The sequence below is a fragment of the Moschus berezovskii genome, chromosome 11 (genome assembly GCF_049115385.1).
Source record: "Moschus berezovskii isolate FMDL1 chromosome 11, NW_MosBer_1.0, whole genome shotgun sequence".
Taxonomy (NCBI): Eukaryota; Metazoa; Chordata; class Mammalia; order Artiodactyla; family Moschidae; genus Moschus; species Moschus berezovskii.
In genome coordinates this window covers 603,049-618,995 of record NC_142470.1, presented here as the reverse complement: position 1 = coordinate 618,995, position 15,947 = coordinate 603,049, and the positions used below count along the sequence as shown (strand labels likewise).

The 15,947-nt window shown below is 57.5% G+C and overlaps 1 protein-coding gene across 14 annotated transcripts in view; it reads right to left on the bottom strand.

The window, feature by feature from the left end:
• The window catches only part of EXD3 (exonuclease 3'-5' domain containing 3), an 82,172-nt gene that overhangs the window by 59,823 nt on the left and 6,402 nt on the right, over window positions 1-15,947 (bottom strand). For 11 of the 14 annotated variants that reach the window (XR_016038512.1, XR_016038511.1, XM_055401260.2 and 8 more), the window contains exon 3: window positions 5,087-5,173. Coding sequence is in view for 11 of the 14 variants with exons in the window: in XM_055401260.2 (XP_055257235.2) it covers window positions 5,087-5,150 (64 nt within the window). In the remaining 3 variants the exon portion in view is untranslated. Of the gene's footprint in view, window positions 1-5,073; window positions 5,230-15,947 lie in introns of all 14 variants that reach the window. The other 3 variants (XM_088840974.1, XM_055401261.2, XM_055401258.2) reach the window with 3 other exon arrangements.

The following is a 15,947-nucleotide window of genomic DNA, read 5'->3' as shown; positions in this document are numbered from 1 at the left end:
TGTGATGGGGGACTGTGTCTATGGGGGGACTGCGTCTGATGGGGGCTGTGTGTGATGGGGGACTGTGTGTGATGGGGGGCTGTGTGATGGGGGACTGTGTGATGGGGTACTGTGTCTATGGGTGGACTCTGTGTGATGGGGGACTGTGTCTATGGGTGGACTCTGTGTGATGGGGGACTGTGTCTATGGGGGGACTGCATCTGATGGGGGCTGTGTGTGATGGGGGCTGTGTGTGATGAGGGACTGTGTGATGGGGGGACTGTGTCTATGGGTGGACTCTGTGTGATGGGGGACTGTGTCTATGGGGGGACTGCGTCTGATGGGGGCTATGTGTGATGGGGGACTGGGACCGTGTGTGATAGGGGACTGTGTCTATGGGTGGACTCTGTGTGATGGGGGACTGTGTCTATGGGGGGACTGCGTCTGATGGGGGCTGTGTGTGATGGGGGTTGTGTGTGATGGGGGCTGTGTGTGATGGGGGACTGTGTCTATGGGTGGACTCTGTGTGATGGGGGACTGTGTCTATGGGGGGACTGCGTCTGATGGGGGCTGTGTGTGATGGGGGACTGTGTGTGATGGGGGACTGTGTCTATGGGTGGACTCTGTGTGATGGGGGACTGTGTGTGATGGGGCACTGTGTCTATGGGTGGACTCTGTGTGATGGGGACTGTGTGTGATGGGGGACTGTGTCTATGGGGGGACTGCGTCTGATGGGGGCTGTGTGTGATGGGGGACTGTGTGTGATGGGGGACTATGTGTGATGGGGGACTGTGTGATGGGGGCTGTGTGTGATGGGGGACTGTGTCTATGGGTGGACTCTGTGTGATGGGGGACTGTGTCTATGGGGGGACTGCGTCTGATGGGGGCTGTGTGTGATGGGGGACTGTGTGTGATAGGGGACTGTGTCTATGGGTGGACTCTGTGTGATGGGGGACTGTGTGTGATGGGGGACTGTGTCTGATGGGGACTGTGTGTGATGGGGGACTGTGTGTGATGGGGGACTATGTGTGATGGGGGACTGTGTGATGGGGGGCTGTGTCTATGGGGGGACTGCGTCTGATGGGGGCTGTGTGTGATGGGGGACTGTGTGTGATGGGGGGCTGTGTGATGGGGGACTGTGTGATGGCGGGACTGTGTCTATGGGTGGACTCTGTGTGATGGGGGACTGCGTCTGATGGGGGCTGTGTGTGATGGGGGACTGTGTGTGATAGGGGACTGTGTCTATGGGTGGACTCTGTGTGATGGGGGACTGTGTCTATGGGGGGACTGCGTCTGATGGGGGCTGTGTGTGATGGGGGCTGTGTGTGATGGGGGACTGTGTCTATGGGTGGACTCTGTGTGATGGGGGACTGTGTCTATGGGGGGACTGCGTCTGATGGGGGCTGTGTGTGATGGGGGACTGTGTGTGATGGGGGACTGTGTCTATGGGTGGACTCTGTGTGATGGGGGATTGTGTGTGATGGGGGACTGTGTCTATGGGTGGACTCTGTGTGATGGGGACTGTGTGTGATGGGGGACTGTGTCTATGGGGGGACTGCGTCTGATGGGGGCTGTGTGTGATGGGGGACTGTGTGTGATGGGGGACTATGTGTGATGGGGGACTGTGTGATGGGGGGCTGTGTGTGATGGGGGACTGTGTCTATGGGTGGACTCTGTGTGATGGGGGACTGTGTCAATGGGGGGACTGCGTCTGATGGGGGCTGTGTGTGATGGGGGACTGTGTGATGGGGGACTGTGTCTATGGGTGGACTCTGTGTGATGGGGGACTGTGTGTGATGGGGCACTGTGTCTATGGGTGGACTCTGTGTGATGGGGACTGTGTGTGATGGGGGACTGTGTCTATGGGGGGACTGCGTCTGATGGGGGCTGTGTGTGATGGGGGACTGTGTGATGGGGGGCTATGTGTGATGGGGGACTGTGTGATGGGGGGCTGTGTGTGATGGGGGACTGTGTCTATGGGTGGACTCTGTGTGATGGGGGACTGTGTCTATGGGGGGACTCTGTGTGATGGGGGACTGTGTCTATGGGGGGACTGCGTCTGATGGGGGCTGTGTGTGATGGGGGCTGTGTGTGATGGGGGACTGTGTGATGGGGGACTGTGTGATGGGGTACTGTGTCTATGGGTGGACTCTGTGTGATGGGGGACTGTGTCTATGGGTGGACTCTGTGTGATGGGGGACTGTGTCTATGGGGGGACTGCGTCTGATGGGGGCTGTGTGTGATGGGGGACTGTGTGTGATGGGGGACTGTGTGTGATGGGGGACTGTGTCTGATGGGGACTGTGTGTGATGGGGGACTGTGTGTGATGGGGGACTGTGTGATGGGGGACTGTGTGTGATGGGGGACTGTGTGTGATGGGGGACTGTGTGTGATGGGGGACTGTGTCTGATGGGGACTGTGTGTGATGGGGGACTGTGTGTGATGGGGGACTGTGTGATGGGGGACTGTGTGTGATGGGGGACTGTGTGTGATGGGGGACTGTGTGATGGGGGACTCTGTGTGATGGGGGACTGTGTCTATGGGGGGACTGCGTCTGATGGGGGCTGTGTGTGATGGGGGACTGTGTGTGATGGGGGGCTGTGTGATGAGGGACTGTGTGATGGCGGGACTGTGTCTATGGGTGGACTCTGTGTGATGGGGGACTGCGTCTGATGGGGGCTGTGTGTGATGGGGGACTGTGTGTGATAGGGGACTGTGTCTATGGGTGGACTCTGTGTGATGGGGGACTGTGTCTATGGGGGGACTGCGTCTGATGGGGGCTGTGTGTGATGGGGGACTGTGTGTGATGGGGGGCTGTGTCTGTGGGGGGACTGTGTGTGATGGGGGGCTGTGTGATGGGGGACTGTGTGATGGGGGGAATGTGTCTATGGGTGGACTCTGTGTGATGGGGGACTGTGTCTATGGGGGGACTGAGTGTGATGGGAGACTGTGTGTGATGGGGGGCTGTGTGATGAGGGACTGTGTGATGGGGGGACTGTGTCTATGGGTGAACTCTGTGTGATGGGTGGACTGTGTGTGATGGGGGGACTGTGTCTGATGGGGGGCTGTGTGTGATGGGGGACTTTGTCTATGGGGGGACTGTGTCTGATGGGGGGCTGTGTGTGATGGGGGACTGTGTGTGATGGGGGGGACTGTGTGTGATGGGGACTGTGTCTGATGGGGATTGTGTGTGATGGGGGGACTGTGTCTATAGGGGGACTGTGTCTGATGGGGTGCCATGTGTGATGGGGGACTGTGTCTATGGGGGGACTGTCTATGGGGGGACTGTGTCTATGGGGGCACTGTGTCTGATGGGGGCTGTGTGTGATGGGGGACTGTGTCTATGGGGGGACTGTGTCTATGGGGGGACTGTGTCTGATGGGGGACTGTGTCTATGGGGGGACTGTGTCTGATGGGGTGCCATGTGTGATGGGGGACTGTGTCTATGGGGGGACTGTCTATGGGGGGACTGTGTCTATGGGGGCACTGTGTCTGATGGGGGCTGTGTGTGAATGGGGACTGTGTCTATGGGGGGACTGTGTCTATGGGGGGACTGTGTCTGATGGGGGGCTGTGTGTGATGGGGGGACTGTGTCTGATGGGGGAATGTGTCTGATGGGGGATTGTGTGTGCTGGTGGGACTGTGTGTGATGGGGGGACCTTGTCTCTGGGGAGACTGTGTCTGATGGGGGACTGTGTCTATGGGGGGACTGTGTGATGGGGGGACTGTGTCTATGGGTGGACTCTGTGTGATGGGGGGACTGGGTGTGATGGGGGACTGTGTCTGATGGGGGTTGTGTGTGATTGGGTACTGTGTCTGATGGGGGACTGTGTGTGATGGGGGACTACGAGTGACGGGGGACTGTGTCCATGGGGGACTGTGTTTGATGGGGGACTGTGTGTGCTGTGGGGGGACTATGTGATAGGGGGACTGTGTCTGATCCCTTTTCCCAATAGGGTGGGCTTTAAGGCCCAAAGCCCTCACATAATGGGGGCATCTGGGTAATAGCCTGGTGTTTATGTTGAGGACACTTGGGAAGCATTGGAGTCCATTGTTTAGGTTTAGTGTAAAGGGACCTGCTGTCACCCCCCTGGAGTGTCTGTTGGAGCAGGCCATGTACCTCAGAGGACCCCAGGGAGATGCCCAGAACCCTGGGTGTGTGGGCATGGAGGCTGGACCAGAGCGCTGTCCACAGCACCTGCAGAAGGCGCTGCCCTTTTGCTTACATGTTGGGGCTTTCCCTCCCATAGTGTGCCCACTCAGGGACCCAGCCCGGCACGGAGACAGCCCTTCAGGATGCTCAGGGTAGCAGGACGGGCCCACTCTCCAACTGGACACAGGGTCTTGGCCTGGGAGGAGCCCCTGCTTCTCAAGACTTGGTCTCCTCTCCCACGTCACCATCTGTCTTTCTGGGGAGGACTTCACATCAGACTTCATGTGGCCCTGCGTCTGCCCCACCCACATCCCCAAACACAGCAGATGCGCAGAAAGCAAGCCCCGCTGAGCCCACAGACACTGCCCAAGAGGAGTTCAGGGTTTCTGGAGGAGAATCCAGAGCCGAGAGCCTCAGCTCTCTTGGGGCTGGGGGTCACGTGGGGGCCAGTGTGGGGGCTCCCGCTCTTCAGACACCTGTCAGTCCTCCCGCTCCTGCCTTCTTGGCCGGACGGATGAGAGGCCTTGTGTCCACACTTGGTGTGTGGCGCAGTGAAGGCTCCAGAGAAAACCACCTGCCCCTGCGCACCCAGCTCCACCTGCACGTGGGCTCCGTCCTTCTCCCAGAAGTGTCTGACCAGTCACGCTGACCTTCAGTGTTAGTCATCAGGCAAGCGGCCAGTAGGCAGGCCACCATGGGACCACGGGGTCACATTTCCCAGGCAATGGAGGAGCGCCACGGCCCCCGGGACAGGAGACCATGGCAGCAGCCAGTAGCCTGCGCCTGCCCACACTCAAGGCCGATCTCTGTGTCCCAGGCCCACGCCGCCCCAATGCCTCCCACCCGGTGTCCCTGTCCCATGCACAGACTCCACACAGCCACCCAATGGCCCGCCCTGCACTGCCCAGCTGGACCTGGGGCCATGAGGGGCACACGCTCACCCGCAGGACTCACCACCAGCGGGGTTACCAGCGGGGTCTGCGGCAGCAGGTTTTTCCTTGGGGTGTCCAGGGTCCATTCTCAAGGAAGATGCAGGAGCTGCTGGAGACCAGTGGAGATGGACAGTCAGGCTGCAGGCTCCACACAAGCCAGAGACCCTGGAAAGCAGCCAGGCAGGGCCCACCTCTGTGGTTGGGGGGCGGCGCTCAGGCAGCTGCAGCTGCCCTACTGGAGTCTGCCCCATGGGCGGAGCCAGCTTTAAATCATCCAGGCCGACGACAACGCGCTGCCGTTCCCAGGTGGCCAACAGGCTCCGGCCAACATGCATTTTACTTTTCCACATTTAGGGAAATGGGCCAGTCTGTCCTCATCTGCAGTGTGGTTTGTACCACGGGGCCGTCGCAGCGCCTCTGCTTAGACCCGGGTCCTGACACAGGCCTGGACCGAATGGTCCCCCACCCGCCCCCTGTGCCGTCTGCTCCCCTACCCACTCCGCCGCCCTGCAGGCCAACTCCCACGAGCTTTGGACATTTACTGTTGAACTTCTAACAGGCTGATGAGGCTGTTTCCTGACTCTCCAGTCTTACACTGACTGACCAAGCTCAAGGTGAGAACCCACCCCCACCCCACGGGCCTGGAAACAGTTCTCTGAGGGTTTCCACCGAGTCTTCACGGGAGCCACGAGCAGGGCCTGGCTGAGCTGCTGTGAACTCCAGGCGCTTCTCTGCCTTGTCCATTTGCTCCAGAGGTGTGCCAGGCTGGAGCAACTCCCGCTGCAGTGTCCACTGGACACGTTTTAGGCCAGCTTCTGGACAAGAGGCCATGTACAAATGTGCTTCCTGCCATCGAGCGATGCCCAGGGTTGGGGAGGGATGGGCTGGTTCCCAGCGGGTGGCAGCAGCCCAGCTAAGACCACTGACCTGAGCCTGGCGAGCAGAGCCGCCCACTATGTAGAGACGTCTGTGGCCCAGGCGCCAGCTGGAGGGGCCACTGCGGCCAGACGCGCAGGCGAGAATGCAGGGCCCCCAGAGCCAGCGGTCCCTGGGCCGAGAGTTCGTCAGACACGAGGGGTCAGGTAGTGCCGCTCACACAGGGCTCCATCCCAGTGACCACAGCAGTGAGACCCACTGTAGACCCGCGCTGCCAACCCAACCATGCAGCCAGGCCCCTAAGCCCCAGTGAGGCCATGGGACACTTTGCAGGTTGAACCTCTCCAAGATAAAGATCTACCCTAACAAAGGTCCGTCTAGTCAAAGCTATGGTTTTTCCAGTAGTCATGTAGAGATGTGAGTTGGACCATAAAGAAAGCTGAGCACCAAAGAATTGATGCTTTTGAACTGTGGCATTGGAGAAGACTCTCGAGAGTCTCTTGGACTGCAAGGAGATCCAACCACTTAATCCTAAAGGAGATCAGTCCTGAATATTCATTGGAAGGACTGATGCTGAAGCTGAAACTCCAATACTTTGGCAACTTGATGCGAAGAACCGACTCATTTGAAAAGACCCTGATGCTGGGAAAGATTGAAGGTGGGAGGAGAAGGGGATGACAGAGGATGAGATGGTTGGATGGCATCACCGACTCGATGGACAGGAGTTTGAGCAAGCTGCAGGAGTTGGTGACGGACAGGGAAGCCTGGCCTGCTGCAGTCCGTGGGGTCGCAGAGTCAGACACGACTGAGTGACTGAACTGAACTGACTGGATGGAATGCCAAGCCATGCCCCCCTCACCAGCTCAAGGTGATCAGAAACTGCCTGCTCACTAAAACAACACCAGCATTCTGCAGGTGAAGGCAACAGAATAGAGTCCTTACAACACATCACTCACAATGTTCAGTTGATAATATAAAAGCCACACAGGAAAGTCCAACCCACAGGTAAGGGGAAGAGTACAGAGCAGCACACAACAGACAGCACCCTAAGGAGCTCAGAGGTGGGACTCAGCAAAGACTTGAACACAACTGTTATGAGCGTGTTCAAAGAACGAATGAAAAACACGCTAAAAAAGTTAAAGAAGGCGATCTCCACGAAACAGAGAGGTAGAGACGGAAATCACAGCATGAAAGAGTGGGAGCCCCTGATGGCCAGCAGGAAAGAATCTGCCTGCCAATGCAGGAGACGTGAGTGTGACCCCTGGATCAGAAGATCCCCAGAAAAGAAAATGGCAGCCTACTCTAGTATTCTTGCCTGGGAAATCCCATGGACAGAGGAGCATAGCAGGCTATGGTCCACGGGGTTGCAAGAGAGCTGGACTAAACCACAGCATAAAAGAACTAAATGGCAAGTCTCCAATAAAAGTATAAAAGTGTAATAACTGAAATGGAATATCCACTGATTGGGCTTGACAGCAGATTGGAGATGGCAGATTAAAGAGTCACTGAATCTGAAGATAGACCAATAGAAATTAGGGCCTCCCTGGTGGCTCAGACGGTAAAGAATCTGCCTGCAATGCAGGAGACCCGGGTTTGATCCCTGGTCAGGAAGATCCCCTGCAGAAGGGAATGGCAACCCACTCCTGTATTCTTTTCTGGAGATTCTCATGGACAGAGGAGCCTGGTGAGCTATCGTTTATGGGGTTGCAAAGAGTCAGACATGACTTAGCAACTAAGCATGCAGTAGAAATTATCCTATCTAAAGAGGGGGGAAGAGTTAAAAAAAAAAAAAAAGGTGACACCATTTCTTCCCTGTTGGATTCCTTACAAAGCCATCATGAACAGGACTGAGCCCCACACCCTCCCCAGGATGTTCAGACAAGCTGGAGGGGTGCCGCCTGTCCTCAGAGACATCCCCTCCCAAGCCTCTGCCCTCCCATCTTGGTCTGGACGGCTGCTCTCCAGTCCAGTGGCACAGGGCGAGCCCGGCACCCGGGCCTCCCGCCCGCTTCTCTCTGGTGCGTCCTGCATCCCTGACCTCGAAGCCTTCATCTTCTGTTTCCTCCTGACTCTAGAGGAGCAGGTTGTCCACGAGCTTCCTGGGAGTAAGGAGGGATGCTCCACTGCTGTCGGCTGTCTGGGAGTGTCTTCACAGGCCCCAGGCCTCGGCTAGAAGCCTGGCTGTGGGTGAGAAGCCATCCCCAGGGGTGACGGTGACGGCCCTTCCTGCTGGTACTGAGAGCTCTGAACCACCTGACTCTTGACTGCAGGTGGGACTCTGCTCCCCTCCTGGGGGACCTCCCCTGCCAGGATGCAGGTGCCAGAAGGAGAGACGGACGGGGCGAGGTCCGCTAGGCACCCCTGGACTCTGCTCCAGGGTTACTCTGACTCGGACGCTGGGCTTCCTGGAAGAACCTCTAATTTTCTTATGTCTTCTCTTCTCTGCCTTTGGAGGAGAGTTCTTGAAATTTATTTTGCCACCCTTTCATTAACTACTCATTCCTACTACCAGAATTTTAATAACATCCAAGAGTTCCGTCTCCCTTCACCCCCCGAGGACCTGCTAGCTTCCACGTGCTTTGTTGGTCTGTGTGGACTCCCTCCCTCCGGTTCACAGCTCCTTTCCTCTAAGACGCTTTCCCGAGTCTGAGGGCTGCGGCCTACCCTGCAGGCCCTGAATGGCTGCTAGCGGGGGGGCACTCCTGGGAAGGGCCTCCCTGGGGTATCGGTGCCCGGAGGAGCGGTCTAACCCTCCCTCCCCACCTGGGGTCTCGGGTACCCGCCGCACGCAGATGTCCCCGAGGCCCTGTTTCCAGCCCCAGGCCCCCGGGCTCTGCAGTGGCTGGGGCCAGTTCTCAGCCCGTGACAGGCCTCTTCCTGCCTCTGTCCTCAGCACTTGCTTTCCTCCTGTCTATGGTCACCTGAATGGACCTGGAGTGAGGCAGGCAATCTGGCCCGTCTGCCCAGGCACCAATGGGAAAACCCAGCTGCCTGCCCCTGCCTACTCCTTGCTGGGACCTAATCCCAGATGCCTTCTGCCCACCTCCCACCCCAATACTGGCCCAACCCTGGGAGGACTGCCACTCCTGGTGGCTGGGGTCTCTAATACAGAGGCCCATCCCCACAGCACCCCCTCCCCGGGGGGCCGGTTCTCCCAGCTGCCACACCCTCAGGGAACCCACAGAGGGGGCACAGACAGGTGTTCCCAGCAGGAGGGGGAGGGCAGTGCTGCCTGGCCGGGCGAGGCCAGAGCCGGGCTCTGGGCCCCTCTGCAGGCAGTGCCGTCCCAGGGTCCTGCCCACACTGGGGTCCAGCCAGGGCGCAGCGGGATGAGCGTGTCCTGAATGTGGAGAGGTACCGTTTACACCCCTCACTCTCCTGTCTGGCATGTCCACTGTCTGTCCGTCCCCTGGGGCCCTGGGGCAGCGCTGGGCACGAGGGCTGGTCCAGCTCCACGGCCTGCTGTGCCTCTGTGACCCGTGACCCCACCACCTCTGGGACCTGTCTGGCCTGGGGCGGGGGCTGACCCTGGGGCCAGCCGGAGGGTCCCCAACAGGAGGGGCTGGAGACAGTGCAGGGCCGCTCCCTGGGAGCCCAGCCTAGCTCTTCCTCTCCATCACCCCCATCAGCCAGGCCCCACCCAGGCCCCAGGGCTGAGTGTGCGTCTGGCCAGGCAGGCTCCGTGTGGTCAACACTGTTGTAGGCTGTCTCTGGAGCCCCTGACCCTTCACAGCACAAGGCCACACCCACCCACCGACCCAGCCAATGAGCCCTAAGGCAGCAAGCTCCGAGGGGCTAGGGTTGGGACCCGTGCGGGGCTAAGAGCGATCGGCTGCTTTAAGGAAACCCTAAACAGGCCTCCTCTCCTGGCCTCCAGTCACGCTGCAGGCAGGGCCCATGGGTGCCGTGGGGGCTTCTGAGAGGGTCTCCAGCCCATAGTCCCCTCCTTCTTCCCAGCACAGTCCAGCCCCCAGGCCACTCCACCCTTGTGTGACCCCAGGGATATCTCCTCTGTGAAAAGATGGAGGTTTTATTTTAGTAGTAAAGACCAGCAGCCTGAAAAATCTCATAGAGAGAGGAGCCTGGCAAGCTACCGTCCAAAGGGTTACAGAGTCGGACACAACTGAACGTACACATGAAGGCCCTGTTTGCCCAAGCCCCACCCTGCAGGGGAACCCGGGCCCATCAGGGCCCCACCCCTCATGCTCCGGCTCTTTCCACGTGAGCTGGTTGGGGTTTGTCCAAGTGCAAGGCCTCGATGGCCTTCTTTCCACTGCAGGCATCCACTTTACTGGTCAGATATGCAGATGATACCACTGTAATGGCAGAAGGTGAAGAGGAACTAAAGAGCCTTGATGGACGTGAGAGAGGAGAGTGAAGAAGCTGGCTTAAAACTCAACACTCAAACAACTAAAATTACAGCATCCAGTCCCATCACATCTTGGCAAATAGATGGGGAAAAAATGAAAACAGTGAGCGACTTTATTTTCTTGGGCTGCAAAATCACTGTGGATGGTGGCTGCAACCATGGAATTAAAAAGTGCTTGCTTTTTGGAAGAAAAGCTATGACCAACCTAGACATCATATTAAAAAGCAGAGACTTGACTTCACCAACAAAGGTCCATATAGACAAAGCTGTGGTTTTCCAGTAGTCACGCACAGATGTGAGAGCTGGACTGTAAAGAAAGCTGAGCAATGAAGAACTGAATGTCTCCAAACTGTGGTGCTGGAGAAGACCCTTGAGAGCCCCCTGGACTGCAAGGAGACCCAACCGGTCAACCCTAAAGGAGATCAGCCCTGAATATTCATTGGAAGCACTGATGCTGGAGTTCCAACACTTTGGCCCCCTGATGCGAAGAGGCGCCTCGTCAGACTCAGATGCTGGGAGAGGCAGAGAGGGAGAAGCCGGCGGGGTGCGCTTGCTGGGTGGCAGCATCGGCTCCATGGACACGAGCCTGACCAAACCCTGGGAGACAGTGAAGGACGGGGAAGCATGGCGTGCTGCGGCCCATGGGGTCACAAAGGGCTGGACATGGCTGAATGGCTGGATATCAGCAACCAGAGGGAGCAGATGGCCCAGCGGCCCCGCCGTGGGAGGCTGTGTTCTCCAACCTTCCCCACGAGGGCTAACCGCTACAGTTCCAAGGTTTTGCTGTGGGTATATTTCCACCTCCCTCTGCGGGGCCATTTTCCCACTTGCTCTCAGGGCACGGTGCCAACGCCTGGCCACGCGAAGAAGGCGACGGGCTCTGCTCTCAGGCCAGCCCCAGGTCAGGCGGACAGACCCAGATCTTCCTTGGCCAGCAAAGCTCAGTTCTGGTCTGTTCCCGAGCCCCAGGATCTGAAATCAGCAACTACGTGCGTCTGAGATTGAAAACAGCTGGCAGCTACCAAGTTCACGTTCACCCCACTGCAGCCCTTATAAACCGACCTCATTTTAAACTGAAACGAGCTGCAGTGGTTGTGCTGGGTTTGCAGGGCACGCCAGGCAAACAGGCCATCCCAGGGATGGGGGCCCCAGGTGAGCACCACCTCCATTGTGTGAACTGTCTCTAAATCAGAGTCACCAAATACAACATGTTCAGGGTTGTGGTTCTGCTGAAAGGGGCTAGGCTGAGCCACATCCCCACAGAGAGCCCTGGCACGTGACCGGACGTCCGCCTCAAAGATCCCTGCTCACCCCAGAGGTTCCTGCTTCTCAGCTCAGCCCCACACCTGGCCAGGGAGCCCCTGCCCGACACCAAACCCACCAAGAAATGGATTCAAACCCGAGGAGGGGGCTGGGGGTTCTGGAGAGAAGCCCTGCAGGCCAGACTGCCTCCTCCTGAGAGGTGGCTGGGTTCTCTACCTGGGAACCTGCCTGGGAGCCTCCCGGGGCCCGGCCCGGCTGCTGCAGCTCCTGGGCAATCAGGCCCCAGCCGTGCCTGCCCCACGCCCTCAGCCCTCCCGCTTGGCATGCTGACCTGGCTGGCCCCCAAGGCAGACGGGGCCTGAACTCTGCCCTCAGTCAGGACCGAGGAGACCAGAGGAGGAAGAGGACTCCAGCAGGCCCGCCCTTGGGGATGCTGCCGCCTCCAGCAGAGCCCCCAGCCCCCCGTGTGAGGCAGGAGGGGGCTCAGAGCAGGTGCTCGTGGGCACGTCCTTTCCTGCCCACCCCACAGGCCCTTCGACTCCTCACGTCCAAAGGAGGCCAGGCCAGGCTAGGGTGCGTCCTTCGGGCCTGTCGTCCCCCTCAAAGCGGCTTTGTGAACGGGTGGTGCCCCAGCCTCGAAGCCTGAGACCCCGCAGGAGCCCAGAGGACATGGAGGATGTGGCCTGGCTCAGGGGGCACAGCAAGGAGTGGAGGGTCCAAGTTCCTGACCCCAAACTGCCTTTCAAGCAGCCAGACAGCAGGGCTTTAGGACCCCGCAGGAGTCACACTGCTGCCCAGGCCTAGGCCTTCTGTCTATCCCTCCGACTGTCCACGGCCTGGCCCAGGAGGGTGCAGCATGAGGCCTTCTCTCCACACCGCGTGGTGTGACCGCGGGATCAGCGCAGTGCTCTGGACGGATGCCAAGCCCTGCCCCCTCGCCACTTCTCCCTTGTTTCCCACAGATACGGGGCGCTGGCTGCGTGTCCCTGCAGGCATTCCCTGTGCCTCCTGGCGGACATACGGGCGTGACAAGGGGGCCGACGCAAGCAGGAGCTCAGCGCGGGAATCGGGCGGCCTCGAGGCCCAGTCCCCGGCTCGCCGCCTCCCCCTCCACACCCTGCAACCCAGCAGGCCACCGAACATACCCGGGGCGCCAGCAGGAAACAGTGCTGGCCTCTGTAAGTCGGCTACGTAGGGGAATAGGAACACGAGCAGTATACTGGGCGTAAATAAAGTGTATCATCGCTGACCAGGGAGGAGGGTGGCCCTGGCTGCCTCCCCACCGTGATACTGGGACCTCGGCAGGATGGGCGTATGCCTGGATCCTCAGCCACTGCTCCGCATAACGGCTGTGGAAGTCACCCTGCTGTCCCCAGTGCAGGACGGGGTCACCAACCCAGAGCCAGCCTGGACCCCCGAGACACGGAAGGGGCGGAAGGCTGGGCCCCTGCGGACGGGGCCGCTCAGGCCTCTTCAGCGAAGCAACTGTGCTGACGCGGGCACCCCTCAAACAGAACTCAGTGTGCATGAGCTCACCTCAGTGGTGCTTTTAAAACTTCGTGGGAAGGTAACCCACAGGCCACGGAACTGACCTTAAAGTGTACAACTCAGCATCTCTAATATATTCAGGCGTGGGCAACTGTCACCCCTAACCCAGAGCCACCATCACCCGAAGATCACTGCCCCCACCCCAGCCCTGGTGGCTCTGCCTGGTCAGGGGACCTCGTGAAAACAGAGCCATCTTTTCTCATCCAGCTCCATCCACTCAGCACAGGGCTTGTCCACACCGAGGGGCATCTGCTGTGGACCCAGCCGTGGGCACCTCTGCGGGTAGGTGCCCCTCTGGATGCCTGCTGGCCTCTCTCCAGTGTGCCAGGCCAGACGCAGCTGGTATTTGACTCTGGGGAACCTGTGGGCGCCTCCAGGGCAGCAGCCACAGGAAACTACCCCCGCCAGCGGGTCTTCATGCAGCATCCTCGCCAACATTGGGCGACACTGGGCAGTCCATCTTTCTCAGTCCCTCCTTCCCAGGGACTTGATTTTTAACTTACTGATTTGACTTCAGGATCGTTCCCTTCTTTAAAAATCAAAGTCGCCAAATCTAAACACAGATGGTGACTTTCAGGGATACTGTGGTGGTGGTCTCTGGCCACCGGGATCACTGCCCTGGCCTCCCATGGCATGGCGCTTCCCCTGCAGCACGCAGGAACCAGCCCTGGGAGTCTCAGCCACAGAACTCTTCAGGACCCTCTCTCACAGGGTGCCAGGTGGCGGCGGGAGCAGGGGCAGAGGTCATCGGTCAGCAGTCCCACCATCTGGATGGAGGTTCCTGCTCCCTGCCTGTTCTGACTGAGGCTGGTCACAGCCTTTCTTCCAAAGAGTGAGCAAACCCCAGTCTCCTGCATTGCAGGCGGAGTCTTTGCCACTGAGTCACCTGGGAAGCACCTTAAAAATTACATTTTACATTGAATATTTAATGTCACGGGGACAAATCCTCCCCACGGGGCACAAAGTTGTCACCAAAGCAGCTGCCTGGGAACAAAGGCCCTCGGGCCTCGACCCACTTGGCACTGGGGACACCCACCAGTCCTCTGGGTTTTCTCTTTTACTTTCTGAATCTTCTAAATATTATACAATGAATACACTCCTCTTCGTATTCATGAAAAAATAAACAAACCACAAAAGTTATTTTTCAAAGTTAAACTACGATGGACTCTTAGCTCTAGAGAGGACCTCTAGAGAGGCTCAGGAGTCTGAGCTGCAAGGTGGGCCTCTCCTGTTGCCGGCTCTCCATACCGCCAGGCACACCTGCTGTCTCGAGGGGCGGCTGGTGGTCCTACATCAGGGTGACCCGGGCTGCAGCCAGGGCTGGGGGCTGGGACCCCAGGCCCAGATAGCGAGAACTTCTGAGTCCAGCTGGTCTTTGCCCACACCTACTCCAGCACCCCACCCCAAGGCCTGCTCTGACAGGAGTCACTGATCTCTGAGGAGGCTCCCGTGTTTATTACTGTGACATCAGGGTTCAGTGTATATGCTATTTACGTGTGTGATTCTCACCTTTCGTGAGAGTTCAGAATTTTTTTCACTTTCATTTTCCCTTAATTACTCTTAGCAAAAGCTTACATCATTGGTCTTTTCAAAGAACTAGTTTTGGGGGACTTCCCTGGTGGTCCAGTGATTAGGACTTGGCGCTGTCACTGCCGCGGCCTGGGTTCAATCCCTGGTTGGGAAACGAAGATCTCTCAAGCTCTACCAGTTCAGTTCAGTCACTCAGTCATGTCTGACTCTTTGCGACCCCATGGACTGCAGCACCCCAGACTTCCCTATCCACCACCAACTCCCAGAGTTTACTCAAACTCATGTCCATCGAGTTGGTGATGCCATCCAACCATCTCATCCTCTGTCATCCCCTTCTTCTCCTGCCTTCAATTTTTCTATCATCAGGGTCTTTTCCAGTGAGTCAGTTCTTCGCATCAGGTGGCCAAAGTACTGGAGTTTCAGCTTCAGCATGAGTCCTTCCAATGAATATTCAGGACTGATTTCATTTAGGATTGACTGGTTTGATCCCCTTGCAGTCCAACAGACTCTCAAGAGTCTTCTACACCGCAGTTCAAAAGCATCAATTCTTCGGCACTCAGCTTTCTTTACAGCCCAACTCTCACATCCATACATGACTCTGGAAAAACCATAGCTTTGACTAGATGGACCTTTGTCAGCAAAGTAATGTCTCTGGTTTTTAATATGCTATCTAGATTGGTCATAGCTTTCCTTCCAAGGAGCAAGCGCCTTTTAATTTTACGGCTGCGGTCACCATCTGCAGTGATTTTGGAGCCCCCCAAAATAAAGTCTGTCACTATTTCCATTGTTTCCCCATCTATTTGCCATGAAGTGATGGGCCTGGATGCCATGATCTTCATTTGTTGAATGTTGAGTTTTAAGCCAACTTTTTCACTCTCTTCTTTCACTTTCGTCAAGAGGCCTTTAGTTCTTCTTTACTTTCTGCCATAAGGGTGCTGTCATCTACATATCTGAGGTTACTGATAGTTTTATTGGCAATCTTGATTCCAGCTTATGATTCATCCAGCCTGGCATTTCACATGACGTGGTCACGTATGGATGTGAGAGTTGGACTGTGAGGAAAGCTTATTGCCGAAGAATTGATGCTTTTGAACTGTGGTGTTGGAGAAGACTCTTGAGAGTCCCTTATACCGAAGGGAGATCCAACCAGTCCATTCTAGGGGAGATCGATCCTGGGTGTTCATTGGAAGGACTGATGCTAAAGCTGAAACTGCAATACTTTGGCCACCTCATGCGATGAGTTGACTCACTGGAAAAGACTCTGATGCTGGGAAAGGTTGGGGAGGGAGGAGAAGGG